Here is a 22545-nt window from a genome sequence, read left to right as displayed (position 1 = left end):
GGTGCTGGACCTTTGCCTTTTCTGGCCCTTTATTTGCCCACTGAATATGGTGGCACATTCATGTGCTATCTTTTGAGACATCCTACCCCTTGAGCTGGTTATGTTATTGTTTGTTCCTGTCTCAGTAGGTTCATTGGCAAATGTATTTTTCAGTTTTTGATTTATAGTTTCCCTAAGATGATGTCCATCTACAGTTGTATCCACACCAGGAGGAATCAGCTTGCCATCAGAAAGTGACATGATCATGGCTGCATCTGTTTTTTCTGATTGGAATCGTTCAAACAGTGTACTAAGACCTAGCACATCCAATGTTCTTTGAAGTATATCCATCATTTTTTTAATTAGGCAGCCACACACCTCCAAAGGCTTGGACACAACTAGATTTTTGGGTATCTGCAAAATAACATGATCTATTTCTTGAATCATAGATGAACAGAGTAATTAAACTATTTAGCTGTCCTAAACTACACATGCAGTAACCACCCCAAATTTGTGCTCATTGGTTATCACGGTACCAATTGTTTTTCCATAGACCTTAATGCTAATGTTTGGGGAAATAAATATATTTTCTATCCTACTTTAGCGTGCATGTCACACACTTTTCTAGAGAGCAGTGTTAGATTGTCAATGTGACAAGGACAAAACCAGGTACTCAATTGCATTTAAGAGAGATAACTCTGTTGGAACTAGACAGGCATAAGAGTTATCTAGTCACAACCGACACAGTTTCAGACATGTGTACCACATTTTAAAAAAATCATAAAAAATACAAAATATCATCTAGATAGGAATTAACATAATCTTACATGTTGCCAGGAGGCACAACTTTTTTTAAGCCAAACAGAAAGTACAACTCTTACATAATGCACCAATCACAGCTATTTTTGTTATTTATTTCGAAATACAATGTTCCCTACACCTTAAGCTCCGCCCACCTGGACTTGTGCAATTAGTACTGTTATACCTATAGCAAGTCTTAAATTTTCCAATAATCTGTGAAATAGTTCAGGACTGTATAAGTAACAAATGTACTTAGTCTCACTTGTGAAAAACAATTTTATGAGGTACTAAGGTATGTTTTATATGAATATGTATAGAAATGACATTGAGCTGTTTGAACTCTTTTCCTACTTTTGCTTCACTAGCAAAATCATCTTTTGACATAAAATGAATTCTTTTAACTATGAGTTGTATCTTATTCATATCATCACTTATTGAACTTCACATGGGTGATATGGGATAAATTACATTATGTCATATTATGTAATAACTAGGTCAAAGGTCAATGTACCAAATAGTATGTACCTGTCCTACATCAAAATGTACAATTCACCTAAAAGAAAGGAATTTATATTTGTTTGGTTGATGCAGAACTTAACATCAGAGACAGGTGGACATGACCAAATCTTATTATAAAGTATAAGCTATGAACACTTTACACTGTCTGCAGATACATGTGGTCACCAGTCCTAACAAAAAGGTCTACCTACCCATCCTCTTTGTAACACAAATAGTAAGCTTCCCTCCTTTGTAATGTGAATAAAATTTATTCAGTAAGCCAGTCAGTAACCAAATATAGTAAATCACAGCTTCTAAGTGGTTATATTGGACTGGGGGTGAAATTAGGGGACTAAAATACAGAAAAATGCCAAATATAAACACTAAGTATAGCACGTCAACTGGAGTTAAAAATATGAGGAAAGTGTATATCTAAAAGGGAGAGGTAGCTTATGATAAAGGAATTAAAGGAGACAAAATCAGCAATGCGAAAAATGAGAGGTGAAAGTTTGATGACCTTACCTTGGACAAATATATGGGGCAGGGCCCAACAGGTCCAAGGACAGTCCAAAGGCAACTGTGCTATAACATCCCTTACAGGTACCCACATTTCAGGTGAAGTGGTGTTAATTTCCATCTAATATAAAAGGGTGAATAATTTAGATAATATAGATACATATAATGCATATTTCTTCTCCATAAAAAATTAACAATAATGGGTTTAAGTTAGGCCATAACTTGTCTGGACCAAAGAAAACATACTTTATCAGTTTTTAAACGTGTAAACTTTACTGCGAGAAATTCTCAAATTGCTTCTACTTAAATCTGCATCAAGATTGAGGGCTAATATAATACTTCACAAATCTTCTCTTTTTTCATAACCAGTCACTGAAAATGTGAGTTTTTATTTTATTTAAATGTAATGATTGGTGTAAGGGAAATAATTGAATGACATACATAAAGTGTGGTAACCTCTAATATATTAACCATGTAATCTATATGAGTTAATGAACAACCTGTATTAACTTCATTGCAATACAACTCTTACATAATGCACCAATCACAGCTAGTTTTGTTATTTCAAAATAATAATAATAATAATAATAATAATGAGGACTTTGTATAGCGCCTAATCTTTAGAAGCTCTAAGTGCTTTACAACATTAGACAACACCTATAACATAAAAAAAATATAATAATATGATTACAAAAACAAACACCATGAAATTAGAAAACATTTTTAAAAACATGCTGAGAATATTTAATGTAGGAAACATTATTACGTCCTTAAGTCTGCTCTTACAGTCGAAACAAGTGAGTTTTGAGAGCACTCTTGAATGTGATCACTGTGTCTTAGTGTCTAAGTTCAGTGGGCAATTCATTCCACGTTGCTGGGCCCTGGTGTGCAAAAGAACGATGTCCATATGACTTTGTTTTCATAATGGGAACAATGAGTATACGATTGTCAGAAGAGGGGCATAAGTATTTTGCTGGTGTGTACACATGGGTGAAGCCGGATAGGTATGTTGGACTAAAGTCCGACAGTGAAAAGTAGCACAGAGAACAAATTTTGTGTTTGATTCTGGATCGAATGGATAGCCATTGTAGGGTACAGAGCAGCGGGGAGGTGTGCTCTGATCATGGTACTCTAAGTATGATCCAAGCAGCTGTGTTTTGAACTTTCTGAAGTTTCTGGAGCAGATATTGAGATGAACCAGACAGAATTGAGTTACAAAAGTCCAGTCTTGAAAGTACTAATGAACACACAAGTGTTTTAGTGGCATCAACTGAAAGATATTTGCGAATGGAGCTGATGCGTCTCAGCTCAAGATATGCAGCCTTGGATATGCGCATGACATGTTGGTGCAATGTGAGAGTACTGTCCAGAGAAACATCTAGGTTTCGTACTGATTGTGTGAATTTAATGTTGGTGTTGCTGATATTTATTGTTTGAGGTAAAGGATGTGAGTGAGAAAGTCTTTGTGTTGCGATCAGAATAGCCTCAGACTATCATCATTCATCTGCAGCCTGTTACATGTCATCCGTGATTTCACATCAGAAATGCACCTCTCTACACATTGGATGGTAGCATCAAATTCAGTTGGGTGGTTACAATGTTCCCTACACCTTAAGCTCCGCCCATCTAGACTTGCGCAATTGGTACCGTTACACCATAAAGGGAGGGGTTGATGGTAAATGTTGATGGCTAAGAGGTTTTGCTTAGCATTTATATTCTCCCTTTAATTTAAATCCTTTCATAAAAATATGAAATATGTATTACATAAGACAGCGATAACGTTACATATTTAATTAACGTTCAGTATTTTACAAGAGCCTGTCTGATATTGTCAAATTACAATTTTTACACATCTGGGACTAACAAACCTAAATTATGTTAATCCAAGTACACGCATATATATCCTACAATGCCAAAATGTGCCAGTCCTTATATATGCTTATATCAATATTGTATGCAATTTTACTTTATAATCTTTTCAGTGTAATTCATTCCTTTGCATGAAAGTTTCATGTTAGAATTGCAGTGAAACATTTTAAGCTTAGAAAAAGCTAAATAAAATTCACAGGTGCTCGACGCGAGCTTGATGTTGAGAAAAAAAAAACCACAATAATCTAAAGGAAAAAATCATAGAGTGACAAAAATACCTTAGATTATCCCCATGATCCGTTCTAACATAGAACCCTCTCTATCATAATATATAAGAGAGAAGGTACGGAACTTCCAAATACTTCGTTCCACCCATGACCCGCGATTTCCTTCTTCTATTTCCGTTTTCTAAAGCACACGACAATACTATATGGTTTTTGTTTTACTCCTGAGATATTCGGTGCTTCGGTCAGACTGAATCTACCCGATTATTTGTACCTGTATGAAATAAACCAGGATAAAAAAACGACCCTCAATAAAACTTAATTGTATTTATTTATTTTTCAAAACTGTTGTTGATTTGGAGAAATGCGAACCCTGAAATCAGCGCCCTAAGCGGCTGCCTAGTTTGCCTATATGGTATTCATGTGTCTTTTAAGTCAGAAATAAAACTCTCTCTCTCTCTCTCTCTCTCTCTCTCTCTCGTAAGACAACATAACCACCAATTTAAATGATGAATATTTCTGTTTGCTCTTTTGTGAGGCCGTCCCAGGCTCCGCGGAAGTTTCTGCACTGGCGATATCCACTCTAGAGGTCGGAAAGCAGACAAAATTTAACGTTACTTTAAGTATTCCGAAGCCGGCATTCAACCTGACTCTACAGACTTATACTAATGCATCATCTGGAGAGGTTATCCCTACTCAGCTAGATGTCGCCGACGCCGGTGACGCTTTCAACCGTTTTCTCCAATTTAGTGGTCTGAAAACGAATGGTTACACCTCCTGCAGTCCGAATACAACTCTACTGTTGGAAATCCCCGACCTAGTGAACAAAGGTATAGACACACTCGCAAATTCCACACTGTACCCACTTTGATATGTATCGATATTTATTTTACTTCTCTTGATCGAAGTTTTATTTGAGAGGCCACGAAGGGTCTTTAAGATAGTTTTTCTTGTTCTTTTTTGTACATGTCAAATACCATTTGTGCTTTACACGATAAATCAAGAGAAGTAAGGAAACTGAGAAGTGTAATATAGCTATATAGTTAAGACTTTAATGTTATTTGTTCTGAGTTTATCGTGTTATAAACTGTCAGTTGCAGAATCACACAGCAAATAACACCCGAAGGGCGTTATGTAAGCTTTGTGAGACGGCAACTGACAGTTTATACCATGATAAACTCAGAAAAAAAAACACATTATTAAACCCTTATAATTGCAATAGTTTATTTTATTTCTTTATTTATTTTCATTTTATTTTTAAAGATATTTCATATTAGTTTTAGAGCTTTATTTAAACGTATGATTTTTTTTAAAGACGTCTGCTACGTAGCTATTTATAGAGATGGGGATTCTCGATGGAGATTCTCGATCTGTAGCGTAATAGCTACGTCAGCATCAATCAGATTCTACCAACAGTAGGTGACCTATGGTATTCAGCATTCCAGAACATGTTCTTAACATTGTATCTAAATTGAGACATGTGATCTAGGTAGAAGTTTAATATTCAAAGCAAAGGATGTGTTGTTTTGTTTGACAAACGATGACTCGTGGATTTGATGCTTTCACGAGTTCATTGTCACTTAGCCGAATCGTTACTATCCAGACATGTGAGTAACCAAGCTTCGTTTCTTTAAATCTGTTTTCGTGTTTAGGCTACCTACAAGGGCAACTTACAAATGAAATCAAGACTATTGGTAAATTGTTATAGTGGTGGGGTGGTGATTCCAATAGTCAAAAAGTACAAAACATCGACCAGGACAGTTACGATGTGGGACTAACGGATATATCTCCCACCTAGACCAACAAGTTGTTCTCCACCTTTTGTTTTTTTTTTGTTTTTTGTTTGACATGCCTCGCTAGATGGTTTTCACGCGTTACGCTTGCCATGTGGTGATGTTGCTTTACACGCATGCGTGGGTAATTCAAATCTGGGGTCAACAGCCGATGAATACACAGGTGTTCTATTCTGACAGGGATTTATACTAAAAAAAGGTAAGTGTTCAGAAGGATTTAACGTAGTGGGTCATTAGAAGAGGATAAAAAATTTAGTCTGAATAAATTTATAAATTAATAGCGCGGTCCGATCATCTGCAGATACACCTTCGGACGCTTCAGCACAAATAGTGCATAACACCGTTGGTCTCTGCCGCCAGTCAAACAAAACAAAAATAAAAAAAGGTGGAGAACAACTTGTTGGTCTATCTCCCACACACCCTCACATCGTAAATAGCACAGTCGGCATCTTACATTGTATGATTGTGAGTCCAATTGTTATAATGTTAGTCTTTGAACAACCCTCTCTCAATCGATATATCCATTTACTTGTTTTAAATTCATCTGTAACGAGCTGCAGTGAACTTGCTCTAACCCCAATGTTCTTCTTTTCACATTTTGAGTTTTTCAGCTTTGTTGTTTTTTATATCAGTTCTATTCAAATGAAGAATTATTTATATTAAGAAACACTGCAAAGACGCGTTATTTCATTCTGTCAAATCAGTTTATTCAATTTTCTAAATAAACTATAAACCCACCGATTTTATTTCGTTGTAAAGGCAGTAGTGTGTATGCCTTACAGTCGAGTGTTTACATTACTTTGCACGTGACTCGATTTATAGAAGTCAGAATAAAGTAGTTATCCTTACAGTTTATACTGAAAAAACGTAACCGGTCTGATCATATGGATCTGTTCTGACCGATGGAAATCTTCCCTACATTTGTCAACTACCGCAACTGCAATTATCAGTAAATGAATGTATAGAGAGATAGCGGACTTGTATGCACCACTTTAGACAGGCGCGCAGAAGAGTCCTAAAGAAAAAAGAAAAAAATACGTTATCAACGCCGTATCACGCACGCCAAGACATATTCAGGCTGCGTCAAGTTCTTGAGAATTCCCAGAATACCTGATAATTGTCATACACGCAAGTTCATATGTTTCTAAGTGAACCTGCTAATACTTGATTATATATATATATATATATATATATATATATATATATATATATATATATATATATATATATATATATATATGCCACATGGAATCAAGTTGACGGAAGAAGATATCTCCAACACAAAAGCCAGCGTCACCCAAAAAAAAAAAAAATATGACCGCTATTACGCATCATTATAAAACAGAATTGAATAGGTTGCACAAAGCCCTTAATAATATTCCGGCAAAAGTTCGATGACAGGTAAATTGAAACATAAGCTGGTACAGCGTCTGTCGATCCCTGACGTTGGACGTCAAAACGTTTTGATGATTATGAGCGAGATCTTATAGCGTACTATGACCGGTAGTCCATCTAAAGTATACAATATCTCAACGATTTCATGCAAGGTCTGTTAAAAAAAAAAAAAATCGATGCCGCTCGTGCGGAATGACAAGATACGTGTGATGAATATCAACAAAGTATTGAGACCATGAATAATCATATAAAAAGGGTATAAACAAACATATAAAAAAGTGAAAAGGAGAACTAAGAAAAGTCATCGAGGATTATAATGGTTTGGTCCGGCGTTATGGTACATAGGTTACTATGCATTAAAACCAGTTCTCGTAATCGTTGAACTACAGCTGCATTTATGATTTTACCAACACTAGCGGGCAGCGCTGTGGTGCTTTGTATTACTGCTTGCGACATGCGGGGTCGGGATATTATTCGCAAAACTCTATCCCTGATTGAAGAAACGTTATTTCCGGCAAGGTTATTGACTGTTCGCTTAAAGTTTCAAGAAAGTTCATCATCGGTTTTATTCACAAGTATTTCCTACCGACGTGCAACGCTAATCGATCATTTTTAATGATGTTTCTAAAGAGAACAAATACGTATATTATAAGCATTTTTAAGATAGTCCAAGGACTCTTTTAACTCCAATTCAATTTGTTTGTGAAAACCATATTTAGTCTTGAGTAGTCTTTTGTCTGCCAAATTTGGAGCTAAAAGATCTTCAAAATTATCACAACTGTCATCTTTATCAACACGAGGATCAAGTCTAAAATTCTGGATTTCAATGCTTTGAGTAATTTCACAATCAGTTCGAATTTTTCTCTACTCATTTCTTATAATAATTGTTATACTTTAATTGAAAATTTCGGTATATAAAGGTATTATTTTTTGCATCCAACATTATGTGAGGTCATGTTTGTCGCAACGGTCGGAGCTCCGATCTGACGCGGTGCACATTGGTCCGCTAACCCTCAATGTTGATGGTTGCATATTTTTGCTTCTAATTATAGATGCCACCCATGATGTATGTTGCTAAATACTATGTATTCTACTTACTAGCATGTTGAATTTCTGTAGTCCTTCTTATGAAGGTTGATTTAGAGTATACAATCAGTTGATGAAATGCATCTGTTTGCATTTATTTTGAAAGGAACACTTTATATTGCAGATTAAAGTTTACTGTATCAATCGCTTTTTGTTTTATTGCATCGTGTTTTGATTAGAATGTAATCAGGTATAAAATAAATAGCAGAAACATCTAGAAACACGGTAACAATATTGCACCGACCATGCTGAATTTCAAAAATTTCATTAGTCCTATGAACCAGTATTTGCGTTTTAATGTTGGAATATGGAAAGTGCACGTCCTATGTCAAGCTTCGTGTATGTTCACATCAGTCTAGCATAAAACTGAGGCGTCACAAAGTTCTATGTAATTTATTAATTACAATTAATTAACATTCAGCTTAAAACAATCGGAATTCAAGACCACTAAGTCTACTGGAATAGGGATAATAGAAATCAGATTTAAAATGCATTACTAAACACATTGACTTTAAATCTATTCAGAGTCGACAGCTGGCGGGGCAAACTCAGAGAGAGATAGACTTACACTGGTAGTTGGATATCAGACGAGGTATGATTCAACTCTCGTGGGTCGGAGCTTCACTGTGGGACTCAGTGTAAAGGTCGATACAGATGCTACCATAATAAGATCAAGTACCGTCCAAATCATCGTTAGAGCTACTACCTCCTCGTTTACTGTGAGTATCCATTCTTTTATGATATAACACGTGTTTAATATATTGTCTGATTACTATCACAAAGGCAATATCATAAGAGACATTACGACTGTTTCGCCTTTCTCAACACTTTCTTAATACAAATCTCTAAAGCGGACCAAAAGCGCAAAATAATGCGACATAGTTGGTGCTTATATATAATATTATATTTAAGTTTATAGATAAAACGGAAAATTTTAAAATTCTTGAATGTTAAATTTTAAACTATATAAAGTTCCAAACTACAGTGCTAAGGCTTCTATTCTCTTACAAAAGTTTGTGTTGGCACACAATTTGTCGCTGTCATCATGTGCATTTAAATTGGAAATATCCCTAGTGCTACTTATACAAATTTAGAAATTGGACATATCCCTCGTGCTACATATAGTGCTACTTATACAAATTTAGAAATTGGACATATCCCTCGTGCTACATATACAAATTTTGAAATTCGAAATATCCGTTGTGCTACATATACAAATTTTGAAATTGGAAATATCCCTTGTGCTACATATATAAGTTTTGAAATTCGAAATACCCTTTGTGCTTTATATACAATGTTGAAACCATTTCTTGCTTTAACTGTACCTTTATATATAACTACTGCTAATACATGACTCACGACTGGTCAGCTAAACTTATCTATTAGAATGCTAATATTGCAAATACAGAAAAATTCATAGTAGTGGAATCAGTAAGATATTTTGCAATCTGTATTGTCTTTGTTGACGTTGTTATTTCTGTTGTTCTTACAGTATTACTTGATTAGTTCCAGGTGTGCAGCAAAATGTACATGTGATTGATATTGTTGCTAGGTTGTTGTCTTATTAAGGATTCCCCTATGCACCAGCATCGATCGTAATATTCAAAGAAATATGTTTATTGATATTTTTTATTTTATTCGAGTTGATTAAATGTTTACAACATCACCTCTGATCGACAAAAGTATGATTGGTGGCTTACCATGCCAGCCTATGCAGTTTAGGAAGGTTCAATTGTTCTGTTCAATATTTTATGTATCCTATTTCACCATTTATGTCAAATAATTTAAACAGCAACATTGAAAACAGATTTTTAATATTTATATGCGAAACCGTTTAACACTATATGTGGATATTCTATAAGGATGAAATTAATCTAGAGAACAAAGTTGTAGCGAAATCAAGTTGGTTAATAATATCTTATGGAGACATCATATACCTTCTAGCGAAATTAAACTGGTTATTTATTCCTTACAGCAGTATCAAGCTGGCAAAGTGTACCTTAGAGCGACATCAAGTTCGTTACGTATGCCTTAGAGCGATATAAAGTTCGTTACGTATGCCTTAGAGCGATATAAAGTTCGTTACGTATGCCTTAGAGCGATATCAAGTTCGTTACGTATGCCTTAGAGCGGTATCAAGTTCGTTAAGTATGCCTTAGAGCGATATCAAGTTCGTAACGTATGCCTTAGAGCGATATCAAGTTCGTTACGTATGCCTTAGAGCGATATCAAGTTCATTACTTATGCCTTAGAGCGATATCAAGTTCGTTACGTATGCCTCGGAGTGAAATCAAGATGGTTAGGTATACATTATGGCGAATTAAAGTTGTTTACGTATGCCTTTTACGGAAATCAATTGGTTATTTATCCCTCATAGAAAAATCAAGTTGGTTACGCCTTTCATATAGTGAAATCAAATTTCTTACATATGCCTTAGAGCGACAATAATTTTGCTTGCATATTCCATACAGAGATATCAAGTTGTTTACTTATTCATTATAGCTAAATCACAATTGCTAGCGTATGTCTTTTAGCAAAGTCGGTAACCTATTCCTTATGGCGAAATAGTTGATTATGTATTCCTCATAGCGATATTTAAGTTAGATACGTATGCCTTAGAGCGAAATCAAGTTGTTTACGTATTCCTAATATGGAAATCAAGTTGGTTATGTATTCATTATTGCAAAATCAAGCTGGCTATGTATTGCTTAGAGCGAGATCAAACTGGTTATGTGTTCCTCATGGTGATATCATGTTCGTCATGTATGCCTTTTAGCAAATTCAAGTTGGTTACATATTCCTTAGAGCGAAGACAAGTTCCTCATGTATGCCTTATAGCGTAATCAAGTTGGTTACGTATTTTGTTTATATCGAAATCAAATTGGTTGCATATGCATTGTAGAGACATTAAGTTTGTAACATATGCCTTATAGCAAAATTAAGATGGTTACGTATTCCTTAGAGCGATGTCACCTATGTTACCTATTTCTTAGAGCGAAAACAAGTTCCTTATGTATGCCTTATAGCGTAATCAAGTTGGTTACGTATTTTGTTTATATCGAAATCAAATTGGTTGCATATGCATTGTAGAGACATTAAGTTTGTAACACATGCCTTAGAGAAAAATTAACTTGGTTACGGATGCCTTATGGCGAAATCAAGTTGGTTACGTATTCGTTAAGGTTATATATGGTTCGTTATGTATGCTTTAGAGAGAATTTAAGCTGGTTACGTACTACTTAGGGCGATATCAAATTCGTTATTTTAGCCTTAACTTTGTTACGTATGCTTTATAGTGAAATACATTTTGTTAAATTGGCCTCATAGCGAAATCACGTGCTACATATGCTTTATATTGATATTAGATTCGATACCTATTCCTTGAAGCGAGCTCAAGTTGGTTACGTATTCCTTACAGCAAACCTATTGCTTAGGGCGAAATCAAGTTGGTTACGTATTCCTTACAGCAAACCTATTGCTTAGGGCGAAATCAAGTTGGTTACGTATTCCTTACAGCAAACCTATTGCTTAGGGCGAAATCAAGTTGGTTAAGTATTCCTTATTTCTATGAAGGAAATCAAGTGGGTTACATATGTCTTATAGTGAAATCAAGTTATGTACGTATGCCTTCTACGGAAATAAAGTTTGCTACATTTTCTTTATAGCGACATTAGGTTGGTTACGCATTCCTTTAAGCGAACTTAATTCGGTAAGGTATTGCTTAGAGTGACATCACTTGGTTACGTATTCCTTATGGCGAAATCAAGCTGATTACATATTCCTTAGAGCGATATCAAGTTATTTACGTATGCCTTAGAGTGAAACCAACTTGTTTAAGTATAGCATTTGCAAGCATCAAGTTGTTTATGTTTTCCTCATAACAAAATCAAGTTGGTTACGTATTTCTTACAGCAATATTAAGTTTATTACGTATGCCTTATAATAGCGAAATCAAGCGTGTTTCATATGCCTTATAGCGACATTTTAATACGCATGTTTTATAGTGACATTAAGAGTGTCACATATGCCTTATAGCGAATAAGTTTTATTACGTATGCCTTATAGTGACATTAAGTTTGTTATGTATGCCTTTTGGCAAAGTTAACTTATTCAGCATATCTTATTCGGAAGTCGAGTTGGTTACCTATGTCTCATACGGAAGTCAAGTTGGTTACGTATGTCTTACACGGAAGTTAAGTTGGTTACCTATGTTTTATAGGGAAGTCGAGTTAGTTACGTATGTCTTATACTGGAGTCAAGTTGGTTAAGTATGTCTTATAAGGAAGACAAGCTGGTTACGTATGTCTTACATGGAAGTTGAGTTGGTTTACGTATGTCTTATACGGGAGTTAACTTGGTTAAGTATGTCTTATAAGGAAGTCAAGATGGTTACCTATGTCTTATACGAAAGTCGAGTTGTTTACCTATGTCTTATAGGGAAGTCGAGTTGGTTACGTATGTCTTATACGGAAGTTAAGTTGGTTACGTATAACTTATACGGAAGTCAAGTTGGTTACCTATGTCTTATACGAAGTCAAGTTGGTTACCTATGTCTTATACGGAATTAAGCTGGTTACATATGTCTTATACCAAAGTCGAGTTGTTTACCTATGTCTTATACGGAAGTCAAGTTGGTTACGTATGTCTTATACTGAAGTCAAGCTGGTTACCTATATCTTATACGGAAGTCTAGTTTTTGTTGTTGTGGGGTTTAACGCCATTTTTCAGCACACGATAGGCTATACATGGCGGCCAGTATTAATGGTGGAGGAAGAACCCGGGAAAACACCGGAAAGAACCACCGACCCCCGAGAAGCTACCGGCAAGCTTTCTCACATACCCACAGTGGCTGAATCCTAGACTCGAACCGCCGCAGACAGAGGTGAGATGGTAGTGATCCGTAACGAAGAGCGCTTTAGACCACTCGGCCACTCGGGGCCCCGGAAGTCTAGTTGGTTACGTAAGTTAAGTTGTTTAAGTATGTCTTATTCGGAAGTCGAGTTGGTTACGTATGCCTTATACGGAAATCAAGTTGGTTACCTATGTCTTGTACGGAAGTCGAGCTGTTTACGTATGTCTTATACGGAAGTCGAGTTGGTTACGTATGTCTTATACTGAAGTCAAGTTGGTTACCTATGTCTAATACGGAAGTCGAGTTGGTTACGTATGTATTATACGGAAGTCAAGTTGGTTGCCTATGTCTTTATACGGAAGTCGAGTTGGTTACGTGTGACTTATACGGAAGCTAAGAAGGTTACATATGTCTTATACGGAAGTTAAGTTGTTTAAGTATGTCTTATTCGGAAGTCGAGTTGGTTACGTATGCCTTATACGGAAATCAAGTTGGTTACCTATGTCTTATACGGAAGTCGAGCTGTTTACGTATGTCTTATACGGAAGTCGAGTTGGTTACATATGTCTTATACGGAAGTCGAGTTGGTTACGTATGTCTTATACGGAAGTCAAGTAGGTTACCTATGTCTTATACGAAATTAAGCTGGTTACATATGTCTCACACGAAAGTCGAGTTGTTTACCTATGTCTTATACGGATGTCAAGTTGGTTACGTATGTCTTATACTGAAGTCAAGTTGGTTACCTATGTCTTATACGGAAGTCGAGTTGGTTACGTATGTATTATACGGAAGTCAAGTTGGTTGCCTATGTCTTTATACGGAAGTCGAGTTGGTTGCGTGTGTCTTGTACGGGAGTTAAGTTGGTTACATATGTCGTATACGGAAGTTAAGTTGTTTAAGTATGTCTTATACGGAAGTCGAGTTGGTTACGTATGTCTTATAGGGAAATCAAGTTGTTTACGTGTGTCTTATACGGAATTCGAGCTGTTTACGTATGTCTCATACGGAAGTCGAGTTGGTTACGTATGTCTTATACAGGAGTTAAGTGGTTACGTATGTCTTATACGGAAGTCAAGGTGGTTATGTATGACTTATACGGAGTTAAGTTGATTAAGAATGTCTTATACGGAAGTCAAGCTGGTTGCATATGTCTTATACGAAATTCGAGTTGTTTACCTATGTCTTATACGGAAGTCGAGTTCGTTACGTATGTCTTATACGGAAGTCAAGTTGGTTATGCATGTCGTACACGGAAGTTAATTTGGTTACCTATGTCTTATGCGAAAGTCAAGTTGTTTACCTATGTCTTATACGGAAGTCAAGCTGGTTACGTATGTCTTATACGGAAGTTAAGTTGGTTAAGTATGTCTTATAAGGAAGTCGTCGTGGTTACGTATGTCTTGTACGGAAGTCAAGTTGGTTACCTATGTCTTATACGGAAGTCTGGTTGGTTACCTATGTCTTATACGGAAGTCAAGCTGGTTACGTATGTCTTACACGGAAGTCGAGTTGATTACGTATGTCTTATATGGAAGTCAAGTTGGTTACGTATGTCTTATATGGAAGTCGAATTGGTTACGTATGTGTTACACGGAAGTCGAGTTGTTTACGTATGTCTTATACGGAAATGAAGTTGGTTACCTATGTCTTATACGGAAGTCTAGTTGGTTACGCATGTCTTATAATAATAATAATAATAATAATAATGAGGTTTTTGTATAGCGCCTAATCTTTAGAAGCTATAAGCGCTTTGCAACATTAAACAACACCTATAAGATAAAAAAAACATATAATAATATTATTACAAAAACAAACACCATGAAATTAGAAAAACATTTTAAAAAAATTAAAAAAAAAAACATGCTGAGAATATTTCAGGTAGGAAACATTATTAGGTCTTTAGGTTTGTTCCTGCAGTCCAAATAAGTGAGTTTTGAGAGCCCGTTTGAATGTGATCACTGTGTCTTTGTGTCTAAGTTCAGTGGGCAATTCATTCCACGTTGCTGGGCCCTGGTATGCAAAAGAACGCTGTCCGTATGACTTTGTTTTCATAGTGGGAATAATGAGTATACGATTGTCAGAAGAGGGGTGTAAGTATCTTGCTGGTGTGTACACATGGGTGAGATCGGATAGGTATGTTGGACTAGAGTCCGACAGTGAAACGTAGCACAGAGAACAAATTTTGTGTTTGATTCTGGATCAAATGGATAGCCAGTGTAGGGTACAGAGCAGCGGGGAGGTGTGCTCTGATCGTGGTACCTTAAGTATAATCCGAGCAGCTGTGTTTTGAACTTTTTGAAGTTTCTGGAGCAGATATTGAGATGAACCAGACAGAATTGAGTTACAATAGTCGAGTCTTGAAAGTACTAATGAACACACGAGTGTTTTAGTGGCATCAACTGAAAGATATTTGCGAATTGAGCTGATGCGTCTCAGCTCAAGATATGCAGCGCTGCATATGTTCATGACATGTTGGTGCAATGTGAGAATACTGTCCTGAGAAACACCTAGGTTTCGTACTGATTGTGTGAATTTAATGTTGGTGTTGCTGATATTTATTGTTTGAGGTAAAGGATGTGAATGAGAAAGTTTTTGTGTTGTGATCAGAATGGCGTCAGCTTTATCATCATTCATCTGCAACTTGTTACATGTCATCCATGATTTCACATCAGAAATGCACCTCTCTACACCTTGGATGGTAGCATCAACTTCAGCTGGGTGGCTAGATTTGTATATTTGGGTGTCATCAACGTACAATTGGTGAGACACTGGATGATGATCTATGACACTTGAGAGAGATTAAGCGTACAGAATGAAGAGAACAGGTCCAAGAACAGACCCCTGTGGAACACCAAAACATATACCAGCTGGGCTGGAATGTATTCCATTGGCAGATACAATCTGTATCCTGTTGACCAGGCAGGACTTGAACCACAGTAAGGCTGCATCATGAATGCCAAATACATGCTGGAGACGGTGAAGTAATATATCATGGTCTATAGTGTCAAATGCTGCAGACAAATCAAGGAAGGTGAGGACTGTAATCTTTCCGCTATTCAACGCAGAGAGAATGTCATTAACTACTTTTAGAAGAGTAGTTTCAGTACTGTGGCAAGGGCGATATGGAGATTGTACATTGCTGAAAAAACTGGTTGAATTTAGATGAGATACAAGTTGGGATAGAACAACCTTTTCTAAGATTTTTTTATATGAATGGGAGAATAAAAACTGGGCAGTAGTTCTTTAAATCGTGATGGTCTAGTCTCGGTTTCTTCAGCAAAGGCTTTACAATGGCAGTTTTGAAAAATGATGGGAATTCCCCGGATGAGAGAGATACATTAATAACATCAGTTACTGAAGACAATACTGGATCTAAGCACTCAAGCAGCAGTGATGTTGGAATTGGATCAAGTTCACATGACTCTGGTGCACTCTTCATTAGGATTGTACGTACGAAATCCATAGAGACAGGTTCAAATGCTGCTAATGGTTGCCGCTCAAATTCTGTATCCCAACTGTGTGGTGACGACGAGCCAATTGAAATTGTGGTGTCAAGCTTATCTCTAATGGTTTGTACTTTGTCACCGAAGAAATTTGCAAACATGTCCGGAAGGTCTACTGAAGAGACGTTAGTTGGAAGTGGTGTTGATTTGTTCCTTGACATTAGCTTGTTAGTAATCTCGAAGAGCTCTTTGCAGCTGGAACTTTCCATGATCTTAGTAGTGTAGTGGGCTGATTTCGTTGCATGGACTATATCTGTGACATTCTTCTTAGCGACTTCATATATTTGCTTATAAATAGCGAGTCTGGTGGAAAGCCAGAGCCTCTCAGCTTTACGGCGGTCTCTTTTAGCAGTGCGAAGCTGGTCCCAAACACTGCTATACTATGGAGAACACTTTTGAATTGATACTCTGTACTTGGTAGCTGGGGTATGTTTGTCAAGCAATGAACGCAGACAGTTATCAAGTTGTTCTGCGGTAGGAGGTAAGCAAGTTGTTAGGTTAGCTTGGATGTCGTGCATTAGTTTGGTTCTATTTATCATACGGAGGTTTCTCTTAGTAGCAGATAAAGGTGGAGGGTCAGGGACTGATACGTCACGATGGCATATAGAATGCAGAGGTGATCTGATGCAAGGTCATGTGATACCAGGGTGGACCATATAATGTTATCATCAGGTCTATGAAGAATCCAGTCTAAAATGTGACCATGTTTATGTGTGGATTGGTTAACTGACTGTTTGAGGTTGAAAACATTAATGGAATCTATGAGTTTTGATGCATTTGAATTTCCGGGACAGTCAAAGTGAAAGTTGAAATCTCCAAGAATAATCAGGTTACCACCTATAGAATTTCCATAGTCCAGGAGATTCGAAAACTGCTCCAAAAAGAGAGAGTCAGCCAGCTTGTTTTTTCTACTGGGATAAGGGCGGTATAGGCAGAAAGAATGGACTGACCTTTGCTCCAGTGTGAGTGTAGTTTGGACTAGTTCCAACGACGTGTGGTCGAAATTGAATGTCGTGGCGTAGTTAAGACGTTTTATCATGGAGTTCTTTGTGATGACAGCAATTCCACCTGCGCGAGAATTACGGCGGAACGAGTTGATGGAGTAACCTGTGGGTGTCAGATCCGCACACTAGGGCTCATCACCTGATGTTTTAGCCATGTTTCTGTCAGGAAAAATATGTCAATATTTTGGTCGTTGATAAAATTAACTATTTCTGTGTGCTTTTCCGGTGGTCCTACTGACTGGGCATTGAGTAACGCAATGCGCAGAGATATTTCTTGGACAGTTGACACAAAGATTGATGAATTAATAGGGATTTGAATTAAGTTATCTAAATTAACGGTCGATTTTTTTTAAATGGTTGTGCCGAAATAAGGGGGTTAACTGGGATTCTTCTTCCTGTTCTACGCCGGCCAGCTTTGAAACAGCGTTTCTTTTTTCGCTTCTATTTACATTTAGGTAATGATGAATGTAGTCCCAGTTCGTTTAGTCTAGAGCGCAATGCAGTGTGGAGAGCCAAGGATTGATCATTTAAAGCAATTAATGAGGGTCCATCATAGCATAAACGGGTTGACTGGCGAGTATCCGTGATGGTGGTTCGTTCAAAAACAGTGGAGCAAGACAGTTGAGAAAAAGTCTATTTGTTCTCGTTTCCAAAACAAGGAGATGAAGAAACACATACGAATTTAACAGCCAATACATAATGAACACAATAACGAAGATGAAAACAAGCAGCAAGCACAAATATCATAAAAACGGCACTAAAAAACGGAACAGCTGCTTCAAGCCGGTTAAGCGATAGCGGCCATCTTGTCTTTAATTATACGGAAGTCAAGTTGGTTACGTATGTCTTACACGGAAGTTAAGTTGGTTAAGTATGTCTTACACGAAAGTCAAGCTGGTTGCATATGTCTTACACGGAAGTTGAGTTGGTTACCTATGTCTTATACGGAAGTTATGTTGGTTACGTATGTCTTATAAGGAAGTCAAGCTGGTTGCATATGTCTTATACGAAAGTCGAGTTGTTTACTTATGTATTATACTGAACTCGAGTTGGTTACGTATGTCTTATATGGAAATCAAGTTGGTTACCTATGTCTTATACGGAAGTTAAGTTGGTTAAGTACGTCTTATACGAAAGTCAAGCTGGTTACGTATGTCTTACACGGAAGTCGAGTTGGTTACGTATGTCTTATACGGGAGTTAAGTTGGTTAAGTATGTCTTATAAGGAAGTCAAGCTGGTTGCATATGTCTAATACGAAAGTAGAGTTGTCTACCTATGTCTTATACGGAAGTCGAGTTGGTTACGTATGTCTTATACGGAAATCAAGTTGGTTCCCTATGTCTTATACGGAAGTCGAGCTGTTTACGTATGTCTTATACGGAAGTCAAGTTGGTTAAGTATGTCTTATACGGAAGTCGATTTGGTTACGCATGTCTTATACGGGAGTTATGTTGGTTAAGTATGTCTTATACGGAAGTCAAGCTGGTTGCATATGTCTTATACGAAAGTCGAGTTGTTTACCTATGCCTTATACAGAGGTCGATTTGGTTACGTATGTCTTATACGGAAGTCAAGTCGGTTACCTATGTCTTATACGGAAGTTAAGTGTTTACTTATGTCTTATACGGAAGTGAAGTTGGTTAAGTATGTCTTATACGGAAGTCAAGCTGGTTACGTATGTCTTATACGGAAGTCGAGTTTTTTTTACCTATGTCCTATACGGAAGTCGAGTTGTTTACAGATGTCTTATACGGAAGTCAAGTTGTTTACCAATGTCTTATACGGAAGTCAAGTTGGTTACGTATGTCTTATATGGAAGTCGAGTTGGTTACTTATGTCTTACACGGAAGTTAAGTTGGTTAAGTATGTCTTATACGAAAGTCAAGCTGGTTGCATATGTCTTACACGGAAGTCGAGTTGGTTACCTATGTTTTATACGGGAGTTATGTTCGTTACGTATGTCTTATAAGGAAGTCAAGCTGGTTGCATATGTCTTATACGAAAGTCGAGTTGTTTACCTATGCCTTATACGGAGGTCGATTTGGTTACGTATGTCTTATACGGAAATCAAGTTGGTTACCTATGTCTTATACGGAAGTCAAGTCGGTTACCTATGTCTTATACGGAAGTTAAGTGGTTACGTATGTGTTATCAGGAAGTCAAGTTGGTTACCTATGTATTATAGGTAAGTTAAGTTGGTTAAGTATATCTTATACGGAAGTCAAGCTGGTTACGTATGTCTTATACGGAAGTCGAGTTTTTTTTTTATACCTATGTCCTATACGGAAGTCGAGTTGTTTACAGATGTCTTATACGGAAGTCAAGTTGTTTACCAATGTCTTATACGGAAGTCGAGTTGGTTACGTATGTCTTATACGGAAGTCAAGTTGGTTACCTATGTCTTAAGCTGGTTACATATTCCTTAGAGCTATATCAAGTTCTTTACGTATGCCTAAGAGTGAAACCAACTTGTTTAAGTATATCATATGCGAACATCAAGTTGTTTATGTTTTCCTCATAACAAAATCAAGTTGATTACGTATTTCTTACACCGATATTAGATTTGTTACATATGCTTTATAGCGAAATAAGTTTTGTTTTTTTTACGTCTGCCTTATAGTGAAATCAAGTGTGTTTTGTGTGCCTTATAGCGACATTTTATTACGTATGCCATATAGTGACATCATGATTATTAGTATGCTTTTTGGCGAAATCAACTTGTTCAGCATATCTTATACGGAAGTCGAGTTGGTTAAGTATGTCTTATACGGAAGTCAAGCTCGCTACATATGTCTTATACGAAAGTCAAGTTGGTTACCTATGTCTTATACGGAAGTTAAGTTGGTTAAGTATGTCTTATACGGAAGTCAAGCTGGTTACATATATCTTATACGAAAGTCGAGTTGTTTACCTATGTCTTATACGGAAGTCTAGTTGTTTACTTATGTCTTATACGGAAGTCAAGTTTGTTACGTGTGTCTTATACGGAAGTCAAGCTTGTTACGTATGTCTTATACGGAAGTCGAGCTGTTTACCTATGTCTTATACGGAAGTCTAGTTGGTTACGTATGTCTTACACGGAAGTTAAGTTGGTTACCTATGTCTTATAGGGAAATTAAGTTGGTTACCTATGTCTTATATGGAAGTCAAGTTGGTTACGTATGTCTTATACGGAAGTCAAGCTGGTTACGTTTCTTTTACGGAAGTCAAGTTGGTTACGTATGTCTTATACGGAAGTCAAGTCGGTTAAGTATGTCTTATACGGAAGTCAAATTGGTTACCTATGTCTTATAGGGAAGTTAAGTTGGTTACGTGTGTCTTATACGGAAGTCGAGTTGTTTACCTATGTATGGCTTTTGGCGAAATCAACTTGTTCAGTATATCTTATACGGAAGTCGAGTTGTTTACTTATGATTTATACGGATGTCAGGTCGGTTATCTATGTCTTATACGAAAGTCAAGCTGATTACGTATGTCTTATACGGAAGTTAAGTTGGTTACCTATGTCTTATAAGGTAGTTAAGTTGGTTAAGTATGTTTTATACGGAAGTCAAGTTGGTTACGTATGTCTTATAGCGACATTTTGTTACGTGTGTCTTATAGAGACATCAAGTATGTTACTTATACCTTTTTGGCTGAATCAAGTTGATTATGTATTTGTCATAGCAAAATCAAGTTGGTTATTTAATTTGTTTATAGCAAAATCAAACTGGTTCTGTATTTCGTATAGCAAAATCAAGCTGGTTATGTAATTGTTTTAGCGGAATCAATTTGCTTGCGTATGTTATAAAATTGGTACTGATAGTATTGGCATGGACCTTGCTTTGAAATATTTGTCTAGGGATTTGTTCATCCCCCTGAAGAAGTATTGACTAATCTTGTCATTCGGAATCTGTGAAATATGGGTCCTTGGGGGTATCTGCTCTATAAATCCGATACAGATTGCTGATTCTATAAACATTTTGGAAACTACCCTTGCTGAAAGTAGTTTCATTTTAATCCCACTTATACATTTTCTTGTAAGGGACATACTTTGACAGCCGAACTATCTATACCAAAGTAATCGAATTTCGGTTTCAGGTTGGAATCGAACCTTACTGAATCCGGTACAAGCAAACAATAAGTAAAATAGATGGACTTTTCTTTGGCTTCATAAATGGCCTTAAATATGTTTCGAATTATGCTATGTATGAGGAAACTTTTAAATATTACTCGTCAACGCACTAACATATCATGGCAAATATGTTCCATACTATTGCTGTTACTTGACCTTCATTACACTTAGATGCTGCAATTTAAAAGAACTTGCATTTACCCTGCTCACTAGTCATCCACATGCATCCACACATTCTACTTAATGTTTTCGGCACATAATAAATTATTTGTGTATCATCTTTGTTTTCTTCTATATCTAGGGTCCCATCACGCTCAGTGTTCAATCAGACCCGGTATCGGTAGGGTTTCCTGCTTTTTTGTACTTGGGAATTCCTATACCGTCCAATACATACAAGGACTATGAAATTGGAGCTACCTCTACACCAGTGACGGCTGGGAAGCAACCGGCTTTATCCATTCTTGCCGCAAAGCCATTAAGCTACGGATCGAATCTACCTTGCCCTTTTACAAAACAGATTGTAAATATCACAACTAGCGCTGTCGACACTATAATTCCCCCAACTGTAACGCAGTTGATGACCACACTCACTCAACTAAAAAACACCGGTGTGGCAGGCGATCCGCTGGCCAACTTACTGACGATTGTGGTAACAGTGATGTTTATGAAGCGTGCAGACGTTGCAACTGGAGATCAACACACTCTCACTGTTCAAGTAAGAGCGACAGGTGGAGTATACGCCAGCAATTTCACAACTTTGACAGTTGGCAATTCTACGCCATTCACGGTATGTAGTGTGCACAGTTTGATAATTGATTATATTATATTATACAATTGTTTACCATGCTTTCGGGCTTTGTTAAGAAAGGTTATTCAAACAACCTATCAACCTTCCATCGTTCATCCT

The 22545-nt window shown here is 36.8% G+C and overlaps 1 protein-coding gene across 1 annotated transcript in view; it reads left to right on the top strand.

Moving 5' to 3' along the window:
* Positions 1 to 22545, top strand: part of LOC149797891 (uncharacterized) — an 89318-nt gene that overhangs the window by 15665 nt on the left and 51108 nt on the right. Inside the window, exons 3-5 of the mRNA XM_089960493.1 lie at positions 4426 to 4717; positions 8687 to 8880; positions 21940 to 22425. Of these exons, the coding sequence (XP_089816619.1) occupies positions 4426 to 4717; positions 8687 to 8880; positions 21940 to 22425 (972 nt within the window). The remainder of the gene's footprint in view (positions 1 to 4425; positions 4718 to 8686; positions 8881 to 21939; positions 22426 to 22545) is intronic.

This window comes from Sinohyriopsis cumingii, chromosome 6, assembly GCF_028554795.1.
Source record: "Sinohyriopsis cumingii isolate HCF-2022 chromosome 6, ASM2855479v2, whole genome shotgun sequence".
NCBI lineage: Eukaryota > Metazoa > Mollusca > Bivalvia > Unionida > Unionidae > Sinohyriopsis > Sinohyriopsis cumingii.
The sequence above is the reverse complement of the archived record's forward strand: the minus strand, read 5'-3'. Positions and strand labels throughout refer to the sequence as shown.